This window comes from Poromitra crassiceps, assembly GCF_964638095.1.
Source record: "Poromitra crassiceps genome assembly, chromosome: 1".
Taxonomy (NCBI): Eukaryota; Metazoa; Chordata; class Actinopteri; order Beryciformes; family Melamphaidae; genus Poromitra; species Poromitra crassiceps.
Genome location: NC_139623.1, coordinates 29,845,288 through 29,862,654, shown reverse-complemented (window position 1 = coordinate 29,862,654; position 17,367 = coordinate 29,845,288). Strand labels below are relative to the sequence as shown.

The 17,367-nt window shown below is 45.1% G+C and overlaps 3 protein-coding genes across 3 annotated transcripts in view; 2 read left to right on the top strand and 1 right to left on the bottom strand.

Annotated features, from left to right (window-relative positions):
- The window catches only part of rb1 (retinoblastoma 1), a 36,407-nt gene that overhangs the window by 3,325 nt on the left and 15,715 nt on the right, over positions 1-17,367 (bottom strand). Inside the window, exons 15-23 of the mRNA XM_083646823.1 lie at positions 16,833-16,864; positions 16,126-16,202; positions 15,786-15,970; positions 3,759-3,874; positions 2,858-3,069; positions 933-1,078; positions 655-759; positions 409-522; positions 124-272 (exon numbers count right to left, since the gene is read on the bottom strand). Of these exons, the coding sequence (XP_083502949.1) occupies positions 124-272; positions 409-522; positions 655-759; positions 933-1,078; positions 2,858-3,069; positions 3,759-3,874; positions 15,786-15,970; positions 16,126-16,202; positions 16,833-16,864 (1,136 nt within the window). The remainder of the gene's footprint in view (positions 1-123; positions 273-408; positions 523-654; positions 760-932; positions 1,079-2,857; positions 3,070-3,758; positions 3,875-15,785; positions 15,971-16,125; positions 16,203-16,832; positions 16,865-17,367) is intronic.
- On the top strand, positions 5,232-8,020 carry lpar6b (lysophosphatidic acid receptor 6b). The gene has a single exon (XM_083646831.1). The coding sequence runs from the start codon at positions 5,690-5,692 to the stop codon at positions 6,896-6,898; it is 1,209 nt and encodes a 402-aa protein (XP_083502957.1). The 5' UTR covers positions 5,232-5,689; the 3' UTR covers positions 6,899-8,020.
- LOC310784121 (lysophosphatidic acid receptor 6) lies at positions 10,483-11,496 on the top strand (the record flags this gene model as incomplete). The annotated part of the gene is made up of 1 exon (XM_083645102.1): positions 10,483-11,496. The coding sequence occupies one exon, from the start codon at positions 10,483-10,485 to the stop codon at positions 11,494-11,496; it is 1,014 nt and encodes a 337-aa protein (XP_083501228.1).

Below are 17,367 nucleotides of genomic sequence, written 5' to 3'. Positions count from 1 at the left end.
TTGCCATATGAGTATAAAACAAACGAAATGTGAAAGAAAGAAAGAAAGAAAGAAAGAAAGAAAGAAAGAAAGAAAGAAAGAAAGAAAGAAAAAAAAGGGGGGGGGGGGGAGCAGAGAACTGACCTGGAGCGAGGGGTCATGATCCCTGGGGACATGCGATGGCTTTTCAGGGGGGAGATGTACACATTGTTACTGCCAGGCACACGCAGAGGGGAGCTGGGGAACTTGTAAGGGCTGCATGGGATTTGTGGGATTGGAGAGAGGGTCGGGGGCTAGAGAGAGAGAGAGAAACACATACATGCATGCACACAAAAGTGAATATATTAATTCAGTGTCATTTATCAGATTGTGCTCATATTAACATGTGATGATGTAATATTCTAGTCCCTCACTGGGGAAGTGTCTCACCCTGGTAGAGGCGTACTGCAGGATGTTGGTTTTCAGCTTCTGCATGAACACCTGGTTGTAGAAGACGATGATGGAGTCGTAGTGTCCCTCAGAGATCAACACCTGCTTAAAGGTCTGCAACCAAGAGAGTGAGAAGAGACAATCACAATTGAAATCTAGACGTGATCAGAAGAGCAGAAGACTGAGCTAACGGGTGAGTTAGCTCAAGTGACTCATTTGGCAAGGGATTTCAAAAGGTCGCCTCACCTCCTGACGGGTGTTAGACATGTTCTTGTATGCTGTGACAATGGTCTTGAAGCGCAGATCAACGTTCTTCACTTTACATATGGCATACATGGCTGACATCATCAACTATAAGAACAATGAGAAGTAATGATAAGGGAGTGGGAGAGAGGGAGAGAGGGAGAACAAGAAATAGAGAAACAATGAGAGAGTGAAAGACAGAAACAGATTAGAAGATGAGAGAGAGAGAGAGAGAGAGAGAGAGAGAGAGTGTGTGTGTATATTGTCAGGTTGGGGTTTACCTGGTCCAGGTGCCGGTCTCTCATCAGCTCGTACTCGTGCTGCAGAGTGTGCTGGAACAATGTCCACATGATGGGCTCCAGGTCAGGGTGGGAAGACAGCAGGTAGGAGCAGAGCATCTTCAGCCGCGTGTAGGCCAGTCGGTACACTACAGGTAGACCAGACACCAGGCAGTTAGACACAGCTGCGTGTAGGCCAGTCGGTACACTACAGGTAGACCAGACACCAGGCAGTTAGACATAGCCGCGTGTAGGCCAGTCGGTACACTACAGGTAGACCAGACACCAGGCAGTTAGACACAGCCGTGTGTAGGCCAGTCGGTACACTACAGGTAGACCAGACACCAGGCAGTTAGACACAGCCGCGTGTAGGCCAGTCGGTACACTACAGGTAGACCAGACACCAGGCAGTTAGACATAGCCACGTGTAGGCCAGTCGGTACACTACAGGTAGACCAGACACCAGGCAGTTAGACACAGCCACGTGTAGGCCAGTCGGTACACTACAGGTAGACCAGACACCAGGCAGTTAGACACAGCCGCGTGTAGGCCAGTCGGTACACTACAGGTAGACCAGACACCAGGCAGTTAGACACAGCCGCGTGTAGGCCAGTCGGTACACTACAGGTAGACCAGACACCAGGCAGTTAGACACAGCCACGTGTAGGCCAGTCGGTACACTACAGGTAGACCAGACACCAGGCAGTTAGACACAGCCACGTGTAGGCCAGTCGGTACACTACAGGTAGACCAGACACCAGGCAGTTAGACACAGCCACGTGTAGGCCAGTCGGTACACTACAGGTAGACCAGACACCAGGCAGTTAGACACAGCCACGTGTAGGCCAGTCGGTTGGACACAAGCATGAGTGCAATTCAGATTAAGGCCACTGGGAAACAAACATTAAGGATTTGTGTAGTGAATAAAGTAAATGGGCCAATTAGTTGTATTTTTCCAATTAAGTTTCTGCAAATCCACTGATACATGATAGCCATTTTTTCTTGTCTTTGCTTAATAGCAATATTCAAGTCAAATCAGTCAGCAAATGAAATCGAGACTCCCTGAATTTACTGTCTGTTATGATGACTAATTTGATACAATAAATCATTAAAGCCCCCCTCGAGTCAGTTTAACGGTTAATGTTCTGTCTCAAACACAAAGACATGGCCGACCAATTTGGGGCCCGCAGGCCAAGATGTCCCTCCGTAGCTTAGCCAGAAGGGATAGAGCTCTCTCTGTGGGGCAGAGGGGCTGGAGGCAGAGTTCTCTCTGTGGGGCAGAGGGGCTGAAGGCAGAGCTCTCTCTGTGGGGCAGAGGGGCTGGAGGCAGAGCTCTCTCTGTGGGGCAGAGGGGCTGGAGGCAGAGCTCTCTCTGTGGGGCAGAGGGGCTGGAGGCAGAGCTCTCTCTGTGGGGCAGAGGGGCTGGAGGTGCATTACCTTGCTGAATTCTCAACAACCGGGCAACGGATTTCAAAAAGGGGTGGCACTTTGAAATCAGTAAAATCAGCATGACTCATACTTGCTAACCAGCTAGTGTTTCAGTCACATCAGTGGCATTTTGAGCCCGGCATAGTTTAGTACTGCAGCAGGTAGCGAGCTTACCTATCGTAGATAACAGCTAACTAGCAAGTTAACATCCTATTTCACCCTCAGTCAGAATCAAATTGACATCCATCTGACTATAGTTCCATTAATACTAGTCATACGTAATCTTCCCATTTTAGCAACTAACTTACATTTTTGAACTTGAGCACAAAATTAAGTTATTTGTCAAAAAATATTTGGTGAACAGTGTGACTAATCAAGATTTTCAAGACTTTAAGCTACAGAACCATATTAATTTTTGTAAAAAAAAAAAAAAAAATCACACTTCTGATGAGAACCAAATCAAAAACAAACTACAGACGGGAGTTCAAATGACATCTTACATTTTTTGTAGAAGAGGCTGAGAGAGTTGGACCTGGGGAGTGCGGGGTTCTGGCTGGTGAGAGAGTTGGACCTGGGGAGTGCGGGGTTCTGGCTGGTGAGAGAGGTGGACCTGGGGAGTGCGGGGTTCTGGTTCTGGCTGGGAGCCTGAGGGGCAGGGTGAGAGCTCTGGGGAGGCACCAGGCGGTGGTTCGGACGCATCGGGGACAGATACCTGCAGGGGCAAACGAGAAGGGCTCCGTCAATTACAGCTTTAACATTAGCAGAGATAAAATTATATGTATGCAGTCATTTAGGAGTGAAACTTTCCATTAAAAGTGAAAAGGATGTAAAGCTACAGAGAGGAAGGGTCATAATATGAGTCATCGTCGGATTTTATAGATAGCATGGGTCAAAAACCAAAATCAGATCAAATGGTTAACACTAAATTATCAGACAGTTGAGCACCAATTTGCAGCTCCACATCCACAGCCCTACAGTAAAGTACCGGTATTGCAGTTATTCATTATGCTCATTCAAAGTCCAGGAAAGTGGTATAGAGCTAGTTTGTCAATTCCAGTCAGCCCCCAACACTTGCAGAACCGATTAATCATTAGAATTAGTCAGAGCAATCTAGTAAGAGACTTGCGCCAGCAGAGGTAAAAAATGCGTGACTCATTAGCCAATGAACAGCCAAGAAGGGGGCTTGTGCTACGTTTGAATGCATAAAATAAAGCTGATAATATACAATTTGATTCTTAAAAACATCTGACCCTTTCAAAGTACATCACAAACGGCCCATTTTGCAGCAACTCGACAGTGCTACTTAATCCAGAACCTTACTTCCGTGAACTTTTGTGAGGTAAAAAAAAAAGGTTAGGGTTAGTGTTAGTGTATGGGTGTGTATAGTGTATGTAGACTCACAGGTCAGCGGCGGTGTGGTTGTGCTGCAGTGGCTGGTTAAAAGCAGCAGGGGCCTCCACCTGCTCAGCTGGACCCTCCTCAAGCATCCGTCTCAGCAGCTCAAACAGAGGGGAGCCCTGGGGAGACACAAACATTTACATTTAACGAAGAAAGATAATTTTTAATTTAACCAAACAAGGAGTCATGATGGACTTCCTTCAAAGTACATCTAAATCATGTGGAGTGACTTATTAATGCTGTTATAAAAACACACACAGAAACTGATTCGGCAAACAAACTTTGGATGAAAGGACAAAATTGTCCCAACACTGCTGATACGAGATTAGTTGATTCCGTCCCAAGGCTGGACGAAACAGCTTGTGACAATGTCTACTCCCGGGTCAAGACTTGCACCTGCATGTGGTGGCCCTGCTACGAATTCGATGAGCCTGATGAATTCAACTAAACCAGTCAAACCAGAGCTTCTACACGAACGAACACCTACTCACAATGCAAACAAGTGCCAATAGTCAAGTTGTACAAAAATTGTGAGCAAACATGCTATATTTGTCTGACATTGAACGTTTTGCAATGATGGAACACCATACGGAAACAGACTTGCAGTGCAGTGCAGGTACAGACTGCTGGGTGGGCTTTACTCTCGCTCACACAGCAAGTCTGTAGTACAGGTAAAGACTGCTGGGTGGGCTTTACTCTCGCTCACACAGCAAGTCTGCAGTGCAGGTACAGACTGCTGGGTGGGCTTTACTATTACTCACACAGCAAGTCTGCAGTGCAGGTACAGACTTGTCATTAGCACATTCCCCTTCATTCTCGCTGCGCCCTGCTGACGCCCTTGACACATTTCAAAAGTATGCCAGGTGGTTAAGATGAGTATGACTTGTTGCAATGGATACTGACATTGACAGGACTACATCAATTATGCTGAACAAAATCGTGACATGAAATTGCCTGATTCACCGTTTATCAGCCTTTCTTGTCCCTACAAATTGTTACCCGTTTATAATCAAAACACCTGACAAGCCCCCCCCAAAAAGCTAATCAAATCAAGACAATTTAATTAGGCTATTATGCAATAGCAGGTCGTTAATGACATCTTGTAATCCAATCTTCTACTGGACACAAAAATACTTTGATGTCTTGGTGGGTTGATCGAAATGCATCTGTGGCAGTCAAGAACCCCATTTCAAAGTTCTTCATTCTCTTGCAATTTAAATAGAAAATCAAAAAACAATATGGGCCACGCCTGTCTCTGTTCAGATTACAGGTGACTGCTTAAACAAGGCAGCGATGGGAGGACTTTGACTCTGGGAGATGCTCCTCCCTCTGTGCCTCAGCAGTCTGGTGGATACTTTGTGTTAGAGCCTGTGATAAGCAGCCTGCTGTGGGTTTCTGCATAGCGGACACTACAGGCAGGAAACGAAAGAAACCTCTAGAACATAAGCGTGAGAAGCACCATGTCCACAGGGGCTGCTGCAGGAACAGACAAGGAAAAAAGCAGAAGGAAAGAACCACTTGACCACTCACACTTGAGAAGGAGCACGTGAATCTTCTCTCTAAGGGAACAGACATTTCAACTCTGGAAGAAGAAGCAAAACTGCATAAGGATTACTAGAACCAGTGGACAACATTCAAGGAGGAATTAAGGTTGAGGATTGTCTTAACGACTTTGGATACCAATACAGGTATTACAAGGAGTGGTTTCTTCTCTCCTCGATGCCACATAACATCAAATTAGACATTAACTCAGACCTCTTCAAAGTATTTGGTGACTGCCTTTTGCCTGTACTCATGCAATGTCAATTCTTCCAGCCCATAACCCATGGGGGGCTAAATGAGTTCAACTGGTAATTTTACAACTGAGAAAAAATGAAGTGCTCCGATATTCTTAAGAGATAAATTCAACTGAGCAGAACATTGTGGCTTTGTTTATGTTCCAAAACCACCAACTCACTGCAAGGATGTATAATAGCACTGATAACATCAATATCAGCACTCTGGAATCAAGCCCACTAGCCATGTGCAATAGGAGCGATGAATTTAAGTACCCCCTCTACAGCACAGTGTTCAGCCTGGTGTTTGTAGTTGGACTTCTCTTCAACATGGCTGCTGCATATATTTTTGCCTGTACATTAAAGCTGCGCAATGAGACCACAACTTACATGATGAATCTTGTGGTTTCGGACATGCTCTTTGTTCTCACCCTGCCTTTTCGGATATTTTACTTCAATAAGAGAGACTGGCCGTTTGGCACGGTGGCGTGCCAGCTCTCTGTGTCACTCTTCTACACCAACATGTACGGCAGCATCCTCTTCCTCACCTGCATCAGTGTCGACCGCTTCCTGGCCATTGTGCACCCATTCCGCTCCCAGGCAATTCGCACCAAGAGGAATGCCAAACTGGCCTGCTGTGCCGTGTGGATCATAGTTCTGTCTGGCAGTTTACCATCAGGATTCCTTTTGGACACCACTTCAGCCAAAAATCAACACAGCAACTCTTCCTCCATCTACTGCTTTGAGAACTTCTCCAAGAAGCAGTGGAAGGCGGAGCTGTCCAAGGTGGTCATGTTAATTGAGACAGCGGGCTTCCTGATCCCACTGATGCTCAATGTCTTCTGCTCAGTCAGGGTCCTTCAGACGCTGAGGAATCCCGAAACCATCAGCCGTGGAGGCCAGCTCACCAAGACAAAGATCTTACGGATGATCACCGTGCATCTACTCATCTTCTGCTTCTGTTTCATCCCCTACAATGTCAATCTCATCTTCTATGCCCTGGTGCGGACCAAAGTCCTAGGAGGATGCAAAGCAGAATCAGTGGTCAGAACGATCTATCCCATTGCTCTGTGCATAGCAGTGACCAACTGCTGCTTTGACCCTGTCATTTACTACTTCACCTCAGAGACCATTCAGGCCTCCATCAAACGCAAGTCCATGGCTGCACAGCACAGTAGTGGCAAGCTTTTTGCCAGACTGCTGATGGACACCACACCACAAAGCAGTCCTAATACTACGCCTAACAGCCTGAGCCTGAGGGCCCTGCCCCTGAGAGCTAAAGCCTTTAGTGATGATACTACGCCTAACAGCCTGAGGACCCTGCCCCTGAGAGCTAAAGCCTTTAATGAGGACTCTACAGTAGTGTAACGTCAACTATATCATGTGACATGATCAATGATTTCATGAGCATTAACATTGCTGGTGAACCAGGTGCAGATGGCAGTAGGGTGGCCTACCTACAGGATGCTCCATGACAACACAGAAACAAAGTAAAGACACTGTGGTTTCTAAGGAGCCACTCCCATCTACTGGACAGCACAGAGGAGTACGATTGGCCCCCTCCCCTCTCCCCCACTGGTCAGCTGTCACATTACAAAATCTCTTCCGCGCTCGGGAATGGAATGGAACACTTGCAGAGTACACTTGCATCATCAACTATGCCTGGAGTGTATCCTCGCCCGTGTGTTGTCTATGTGGTTCGGTACAGTTGGCGTTCACATTCGCGGGCACGCCAAAGCGTTCCCCAGAGCAGCTTTTCAAGTGGACCCTGTCACGGTTCCCCGTTCCGTGACCGGGCGTGAAACGGGGAACCGTGACAGGAATGCAACATTCACACTCATCAAATGTTCCGGACCTGGGGTCAATTTGGGGACCAGTGTGCTCTGGAACGGTACCGGAGCGCCAGTGTGAAAGCACAGACTATTACTCAACCGATTCATTAATAATAATTCATATAGCAGTGGTACAAGTGAAAAGAGACAACATTAAAGTAAAAAAAAAGTGTTGTAAATTAAATTGCCTTAATCAAGGTAAGAAATCCAACACAGATTACACTCAAGCCAGTCAATTAAAATCAAGCAGCAACAATCAAATATGGCTGTCTCAGAACTGACCAATCACATGTCAATATTTTAAAAGCAAGCAGACATCACCTGGCTCAGTGGGAGGTGGAAATTTACCTGTATTGAATACTAAATTACAACACATGAGGTGGAGAGGAATCTTTCACATTAAAACTTTCGTTAATTCTATTAGGGAATAGATTTGAAATTGTGGATGGGAATTTGTGGACACAGATGTATAGGCAATACTTTGATGCATGGTGCTTCAAATCAGTGTCACCTTAAGCCCCTGAGCAGATTCCCTTGCTTTAGGAATGGCAACACTCAACCAGTATTACAGCTCTGTATTTTAGTGTATTGTGTAGTGTTTAAATATTTGTGGCATACCAAAGACAAGTCTAAGCACTTTACAGATAAACATGTTCTATAACAGCCTTTGTAAATAATGAAAGTGAATTAAAAAAAAGGATATTAACTTTGAAATTTGTTTGATTGTTGTTCAGTTTCCTGGTTGGTAGAGTGGGGTGTAGAGAAAAGATATTTACATTAACAGAGGGTTATCAGTTGTTCACATACGTCACTTTCTCTGGCTGCCACCGGACATATTGACTTAGTCATGCAGTTACTAAGAGGGCAAACAGGTAGGAGACTGGCTGGGCAATACCATGAATCCCCAATGAGTCAATCAGCTTCAAATGCTGGGTGGTTACAAGCTGACAGGTGTGGTCTCTTAACCACAAATAGGGATTAGCACTGCCAACTAAGGGCCTTCTCTAAATGATTTGTCATTTATGTAGACAATCTAGGAAGAGTAAGAAATACCTACTGTATAGTATCTGTGGGCTATGAGGGAACTTTAATACTTCCCTCTAATTCACAGACCAGAGTTCATTTTCAAGTTACTAAATCAGCCCAAGTGCAAGTCAAATTTGTTCCATCTTGTATGAGCTGCGGGTTACTACATTCCTGCTGAGCAGCTTCAGGGTCTAACAGGGTTTAGTCATCATCATCATCAGCAGCAGCGCTCTGCTGACGGAAAGAATGGTGAAAGCAGGGTAAGCTAAGCGAGTAAGCACATGTCTCTTGTGGGAGAAGTATGCAAAATGCAGCACTGTGTAATACTAAAACGGGTATGATCAATAACACAGTTATGAAGTTACTTTCGCAATTCATTCAAAGCTGTAGTATCCCTGTGAAATACTATAATACATTGCAAACCCTATCCTTACACATATGATTTGTTGACATTAGGACTTATGGTAACTGGCCGCAAGGAGTGTGCAGGTTGTTGTACTATACATGAGTGTGTGTGTGTGCACACACGTGTACGTGCGTGCGCAAGAGCAAATTGACTCTAGCCTGTGGCGTGAACTGATAGACAGCTATATTGCAGTTAGATCAGCACTAGTGTGTGTGCACTACTGCAGCATCATAGATTCAAACTCCTGCTGAACATCAACAGACTGGAATCACAAGTAATAATACTGAGTATTATAAAACGGCTCTCTCAAATCAAGCAATCTGATTGGTTCACAGCCATTGTATAATTCCAATAACCCACTCCAATAACCCATGGCCATGGGTTATTGGTTGCCATGGCAACTCTCTTACTAAAAGCCTTTGGTTACCTCAAAAAAAACAAATGGCGGAGACAGCTGTCAGATCCTTGTGAAACGATCTTCGCTTATAACTTTACTAATACTTTGCAGAAAATTATGTTTTGTACAAGAATAGATGCGGGCTAATGTCTTCTTTGCAAAAAAAAGGCTGTTAACCCTGCATTTAACCCCGTAACGTTAGTTGGTGTCAGGCTTTGCAGAAAGCACTCAGCTTCTCAGCAAGCGCTGAGGATGCAGCGCTGCGCTCGAGCTGCCTGTCGGCTTTCCAGAAAGCTCTCAGCTTCTCAGCAAGCGCCAGGATTGGCCAATGTCAACTTCAGTCTCCAGAACGATCCAATCAAATCACCCGCACGTTCTTGCGGTCCCGCCTTACAGTAGTGTTTCAACTGACTCTATCAGAATACCATGCCAGTCGGACTTATAGTATTATTATTATTATATTATTATACTTGGAAACCGTTTTATAAAAGCAATATAGCACTCGAGCTGCGTGGTGTTGTGGAATATATCCCGCTGATAAGCTGTTATCCCACGAGGCCGCACAACACACTTGCTCTCATGCTATATTGCTTAATTATATCATACTGAGATAATACTGAATATCTTCAGTACTGAGATAATACTGCATATCATTATCAGTACTGAGATAATACTGCATATCATTATCAGTACTGAGATAATACTGCATATCATTATCAGTACTGAGATAATACTGCATATCATTATCAGTACTGAGATAATACTGCATGTCATTATCAGTACTGAGATAATACTGCATGTCATTATCAGTACTGAGATAATACTGCATGTCATTATCAGTACTGAGATAATACTGAATATCATTACTGTATCAGTACTGATATAATACTGGGAGCTCTCTGCCAGGTCCTACCCTTTATTATTACGGAGTGGAAATTTCCATGTAATGTAACCAGGTGTGTGTGAGTTAGCCCTTTTTTTTTCTTTTTTTTTTACGAGTGGGAAGTTGCAGTTAAAACTTTGTTGACAGAATCTCACATATCAAACACAATTCAGTTGTGCCAGCAGCAGTCCTGTATATACAGTATGTCACCAGCAAATTTACACTCCATAAAACTGCAGACATTTTGAGTTCATTAAGTCTTTATTTGTCACAGGTTTAACTGCTCAGGCAGGCAGCAGGTACTGGATATGTTCATCCCACGTTATATTCACTTCAACCTAGCTCATTTCCTCCAGACATGAGGGAGACACTGTGATAAAGGCTGGAACAGCAAATCTTATTCGAGGCATGGAGCCGTGGAACATGACCGATGTGGCAGCCAAGCCTTTCTCCCCTCCGTCCAACTGCACTGTGGACACCAGCTACCGCTTCACCTTCTATCAAGTGTCTTACAGCATCATCTTTCTGCTGGGGCTGGCCACCAACAGCCTGGCTCTGCGCAGAGTGTGGCTCTCTCCCTGCACCCTAACCAGCACAGCCATCTACATGGCCAACCTGTCCGCTGCCGATTTCTTTTTTGTGATCTCTCTACCACTGAGAATCTACTACTACCACCAAAAGGCCCAGGCCTTTTACTCCAAGACAAGTGATGCCTCCGCTTGGACTCCTGGGGCTGCATACTGCCAGCTCACCTTCACCCTCAAATACATAAGCCTGTATGGGGGCATCTTCTTCCTGGTGTGCATCGCTGTGGACCGTTATTTTGCTGTAGTGCACCGGCTGGCGTTGACGCCGCGCAGGCTGCGTGCTGCACAGCTGATCAGTGGGGGGATCTGGTGCTTGGTGCTGGGGCTCAGTGTGGGTCTGCCTCTGCTGCGCTCCGCTGCTGCCCGCCAACACCAACCCTGCCTGCTGGACCCGTCCTCACAGCGCCAGCGCACCCTCATCCTGACAGCCCTGGGCCTGGTGCTGGGGTGCTTTGTGCTGCCCGCCGCACTTCTTCTCTTCAGCTACTGCAGCGTGCTGAGGGTGCTCCGCCAGCCGCCACACCGAGCCAGCTGCAGGCGACGCGCTCGCAAGCACGCGCTCATGATTATCTACTGGGTGCTGGCTGTCTTCCTGCTCTGCTTCGTTCCCTACCACATCAACCTGCTGGGATACACTCTCACTCATGTGGGGCTGTTGCCCAGTTGTAGTCTGGCCAAGGTGACCAAGGCCGTGCACCCTGTGGTGCTGTCACTGGCCAGCTTCAACTGCTGCCTCAACCCGCTCATCTACTACTTCTCCAGCAGCCTAGGACAGAGGCAGCCAGTGAGACAGATCGTGTCAGAACACTGCTGGAGGGGAACCATACTGAGATGATCCCAAATCTACCAGCACCTTAGTGGCATGGGTGGAAGAATAGGGAACAAACTTGTTAAAAAGAGACAATTATGTTTAATCGTAAGTATAGAACGTTAAATGCACATAGGTATGGTAATATGGTATGTTATATATATATGTGTTATATATGTATATTATATATGTATATATATGTATATGTGTTGTATATAATATAATATATATATATAAATATAATATTTGAGATTGTTATTGTTTTATTGTTTTGTCTTGTTTACTGTTGTGTCTGCCGGTTATGTCTTTGGTTCTGGTGGGTATATGACCAATACCCTACCCTCTGGACATTAATTTCTTGCATTATTTGTGGGCCCCCTCTAATAAGCTTTTAGTAGCTTCCTTGGGGTACCCTTTCGTACACACTGCATCATTGTTGTATATGAAGCTATTGTATTGTGAAATTTCTTGTGTGTGTATGAATAAACAAAATCAAATCAAACAAAATCAAATCAAACAAGACTCTGGGCCCAGTTGCACAAAGCACCTTAGGTTAAGATTCCCCTTAGAGTCAGAGTTAAGGTGTCCATAAAATAGAATTGGCTGCACAAAACACCCTTAGATGTTCTCCATAATGTTAAACATTTTAAGGAAAACATAAGCACAAGATTTAAGGGTGATTTGTGCAGCCGATTCTATTTTATGGACACCTTAACTCTGACTCTAAGAGGAATCTTAACCTAAGGTGCTTTGTGCAACTGGGCCCTGGTCTTTACTAGGGATGGTCCGATCCGATACTCGGTATCAGAGCCGATCCGGCCAAAATCACTGGATCGGATATCTGAGGGGGAAAAGAGGTAGAATCCGATCCGATCCATTAGCCTAAACTATCATGTAAAATGCACGCCGCCCGTCACGGGGAAGAGAGATACGAACGTGTCAACGCGAGCAGCACAGCAGCAGCATGACTGAGTGCACTTTAATATGATGCGAGTAGGCTATTTAAGTGTTGGAAACGTCAACACCGCAGACTGCCTGATACGAGGTCGCTGAATCAAACAACTAGACCGCAATAGCGAGAGGGGAGAGATCCACTCCAACAAGCTAAGGTGAGAAACAAAAACACACCTAGACGAGCCACGGTCAATTCAGCAGCACAACACACAACACAACACAATATCACGATAAATATGTTACCATTCCCATCAAGAGGTGAAGTCACATCTACGCACTTTCTGGCAGATGAACGCGAGGCAAAGTAAATCCTAATGAACACTCACACCAATAAGTTGCCTCAGCAGCGATCATAAAGTCCTCTCCTCCTACACGCCGATGTGTCAGTCCTTCATTATAATTAATCCCAAAAGTCGCATCTTCCTTGAAAACGCCAAATAAAACTAGATTAGCACATGTGTCCCTGTTTACAAACACATTGATGTGTAAATTCCCCTCCCCAGTGTTTCACACAAGTAGGGGAGACCAGGGACTGACTGTATGTGTGTGTGTGTGAGAGAGAGAGAGAGAGAGAGAGAGAGAGAGAGCGAGAGAGAGAGAGAGAGAGAGAGAGAGAGAGAGAGAAAGAAGGCTTAAAAAGAAGCAGCATTAGTGCATTACTGAATAATAATAATAATTCATTTATTTTATATAGCGCTTTTCAGAACCCAAAGACGCAAAGTCTGATTCTATGTTCTGGGCTATATAGCCTTTCATCTAGGGCAGGGGTGGGCAACTATTTTTCATGGGGGGCCACATGAGAAACCCAGATTGTTGCCGGGGGCCGAACAAATATTGTCATGCCGTAACCCATGGATGGGCAACTTTGATGATAGAGAGGGCCACAAAAAAAATTCCTCGCTACCAGATTTTGCTGAGGGCTGAACGGCGCCAGCGCGAAAAATTTGGGGCATTTGAAGCCAGGTTTAGAGGAATAACTCATTTAAATTAACAATTGTGATGTCATTATTCAGTCTTAACCACCAATATTTGATCCTTTTCCTCACTCACTCCTATGTCACCACCTGCTCTCCCTGCAGGGCTTGAAATTAACTTTTTTCACCACCTGCCAATATGGCTGCTAGATTTTAAAGTTACCAGCCAATTAGAATTTCCACTAGCCGAAATGTTTTTCTTGAAATAAACCAGAATATGAGTGCGTTAATTTAAGCATAAGTATCAGAAAGTGGCCCGGGATTCTCAAAGCCTGTGTTGAGGGTCACACGAACAAAAATGCACTCTTGAAGCTAAATAAATCCAAAACCAACAAGTTAATTATTTAAATTTCTACTTCAATGTAGAACAGTCATTTCTTACACATGAGATTAGTTTTAGCCTTTTAGTCATAAATATTATTGAAAGATATTCCATATTCCAGATTGAAATGCTATAACAGAAGAGTATTGCCCAGAATGACATGAACATTTGGACACTTATTCAGCAGGTATATTGCATGTTGCGTTCAAGTGCACTGCGCAGTTCCATCGCGGGCCACACAGGGGGCGCCCGCGGGCCGCATACGGCCCACGGGCCGTATGTTGCCCATGTATGATCTAAGGCAGGGGTCAGCAACCTTTTTGATATGAAGTGCCATTTTCAATTTTGCTTGTCAATCAGTGGTGTGCCACACCAAGATTAATGACTCGCACATCAAAATTTAACGTTATTCCTTCCAAAATCAGGACATTGAAGTAAAGCACTATACAATATACACAGCACGGTCCTTCTCTGTCTTCGGCGCTGGCATTTTTCATCTGCTTTCTGCTGCCCAAAGTGCCCAGAGCCATGTATATAGGATATTTACGGTAGTGACCCACTCTCTGCCTCTGATTGGTTGCCTTCTATGGCAGCAGCTGAGCAATCAAGTAAGATAGTGGCATTGCTCTGCTGCTTCCATGGAAAGCAACCAATCAGAGGCAGAGAGTGGGTCACTACCCTAAATATCCTAAATAACATAACATGCCGCACAATTGCAAATGGCTGTGAAGTAGGTCATTTGACAGCAGGGCACTTCAACATTTCTACAAAAAATCTCAATTGCGCACTTATTGCTGCTGTGCGCTGCCGTGCCAGTGGTTAACCCTTCGCGTGCCAGAGGTGGCACCCGTGCCATAGGTTGCTGACCCCTGATCTAGGGAATAAAGATCGGATCGGATTGATATCAGTATCGGCAGATACTCGAGGTTGTGGTATCGGATCAGATATGGAGAAAGTGGTATCGTGCCATCCCTAGTCTTTACTTACACTTAAGAAGACAAAGACATGTAGTGCAGCTCCTCTGGAGTGGTTTGGGGTTAGGTGCCTTGCTAAGGGGTACTGTGGCATTGATAGTGGCCTTACATTATTTGTTGGATTTTGTTGTCATATTGTGTGCAATGAGTTTGTAAAACAATGACCATGACATTTGTCATATGCAGGCTGTGTTCATTTGATGTTGAAAATGCCTTATCTGACAAGTGCTGTTCAGTAATTGTGAAGCCAATGTTGTCAAGCCAAATAATAGTTTATGTGCTGATTATGTAGATTTTATGCATGTATGTGTTGTTTGCTATTCTTGAACTGTAGCCATTTTTAATACATTTGAATAATTCCTGCTAATGCTTTTGTTCAAACTGGGTGACAGCTCTATCACGCTGTATATATACAGTACATGTGCATTATGCACTGGGTGACAGCTCTATCACGCTGTATATATACAGTACATGTGCATTATGCACTGGGTGACAGCTCTATCATGCTGTATATATACAGTACATGTGCATTATGCACTGGGTGACAGCTCTATCACGCTGTATATATACAGTACATGTGCATTATGCACTGGGTGACAGCTCTATCACGCTGTATATATACAGTACATATGCATTATGCACTGGGTGACAGCTCTATCACGCTGTATATATACAGTACATGTGCATTATGCACTGGGTGACAGCTCTATCATGCTGTATATATACAGTACATGTGCATTATGCACTGGGTGACAGCTCTATCACGCTGTATATATACAGTACATGTGCATTATGCACTGGGTGACAGCTCTATCACGCTGTATATATACAGTACATGTGCATTATGCACTGGGTGACAGCTCTATCATGCTGTATATATACAGTACATGTGCATTATGCACTGGGTGACAGCTCTATCACGCTGTATATATACAGTACATGTGCATTATGCACTGGGTGACAGCTCTATTACGCTGTATATATACAGTACATGTGCATTATGCACTGGGTGACAGCTCTATCATGCTGTATATATACAGTACATGTGCATTATGCAAGTATGTTGTAGTGGTGATGAGAGACAAGACTGACCGTCCTCCATGCAATGCTCTCCATGATTCTGTGTTCACAGCTCTCCAGATGTTTGACCATATCTTTGCTCAGGGTGGGCTCAGCCTTGATGAAGCTCTCGATGACCTTGTAGAAGTCAAAGGCGGCTAGCTGGAACACGTCCAGTATCCAGGGGAAGCACAAGTCTGTTTCAGCTGGCTCTCTCCCTATTCACAAATTACAGCCTGTCACACTACTACTACTACTACAAGTGTACAAATGTATGAATACTGTATTACTGATTAGGTCAAATATGTCTATTTGAGAATCACTGTGTGATTGCATCTGTTCATGTATAAAAGCAGCAAATAAAGAGACGCACCTCCATAGGTTGCGATGACCACTTCCAGGGCGCAGGCCAGCAGTGAGGTGTGGAATGTGGAGTCATTGAGAAGTTTACTGGAATGGAAAACACACGAATCAGCTCAAGGCAAACAACGCTTCTGGTCCGGGTAGTGTGGTCCGGTAGATTCCCTGCCTACCAACACGGGGGTCGCAGGTTCGCGCCCCCGTGTTACCTCCGGCTTGGTCGGGCGTCCATACAGGCATGATTGGCTGTGTCTGCGGGTGGGAAGCCAGAATGAGGGTATGTGTCCCGGTCGCTGCACTAGCGCCTCCTCTGGTCGGTCGGGGCGGAAGGGAACTAGAGGGAATAGTGTGATCCTCCCCACGTGCTACGTCCTGCCGGGGAAAGCTCCCCGCTGTTGGATGAAAAGAAACGGCTGGCAACTGCACATGTATCAGTGGAAGCATGTGTGTGTCTACGGCTCTCCCCAGATCGGCAGAGGGGGTGGGGCAGTGTCCAGGGCAGGGCAGCTGGGAGAATTGGCCAAGTACAATTGGGGAGAAAATGGGAAGGCAGGGGTTGGTGTAAGAAAAAATAAATAAATAAAAAAACGCTTCTGAACAAGGAGCATGCATGCACTACAAATGTTCAGCAAAAATGTAGGTGAGTGAACACCACTATAGCATTAGTTTATATTTCCAATTGATTGAATGAAATATGAAAAACAAACAACAAAAACATACCTGAAATTTTGCACCGACAGTCTCTTCTCCTCCTATGGAATAAGACAATGTTATTTCATGAGAGGAATTTAATGTGAGGAAAAACAGAGTGACTCTGAATTATTCAAGATGTTGCATGTGGTACTTTTTTTAAATTATAATTATTTTTTGGGGCATTTTCACCTTTATTTACATAGGACAGTAGGCACACAGGAAAGGTGGGGAGAGAGAGAGAGAGTGGATGACATGCAGCAAAGGACCTCGGGTCGGATTCAAACCCGCATCGGCCGCGTGAAGGACCGAGCCTCCGTCGTATGCGTGCTACCAGGTGAGCCAGCAGGATGCACTTGCATGTGGTACTTTAAAGTCCAAGTGAACCGGAGGTGAATGCAATAGCGCGAGCGTCGGAGACTCAAACAAATCTTGTCTGAGATGACAGGGTTGGGAGGCGGACCATATCTGGTGTCGATGATTTGATTTGACTATTCTGGGGACTGGCTTTGGCATTGGCCAATCCTGGCGTGTTCCACCCCCAAATCGAGTGGGATTCAGCGTA

What these genes read in the sequence shown, in the direction of transcription:
- lpar6b (XM_083646831.1), top strand. Translation starts at nt 5,690, where the DNA reads ATGTTCCAAAACCACCAACTCACTGCAAGGATGTATAATAGCACTGAT.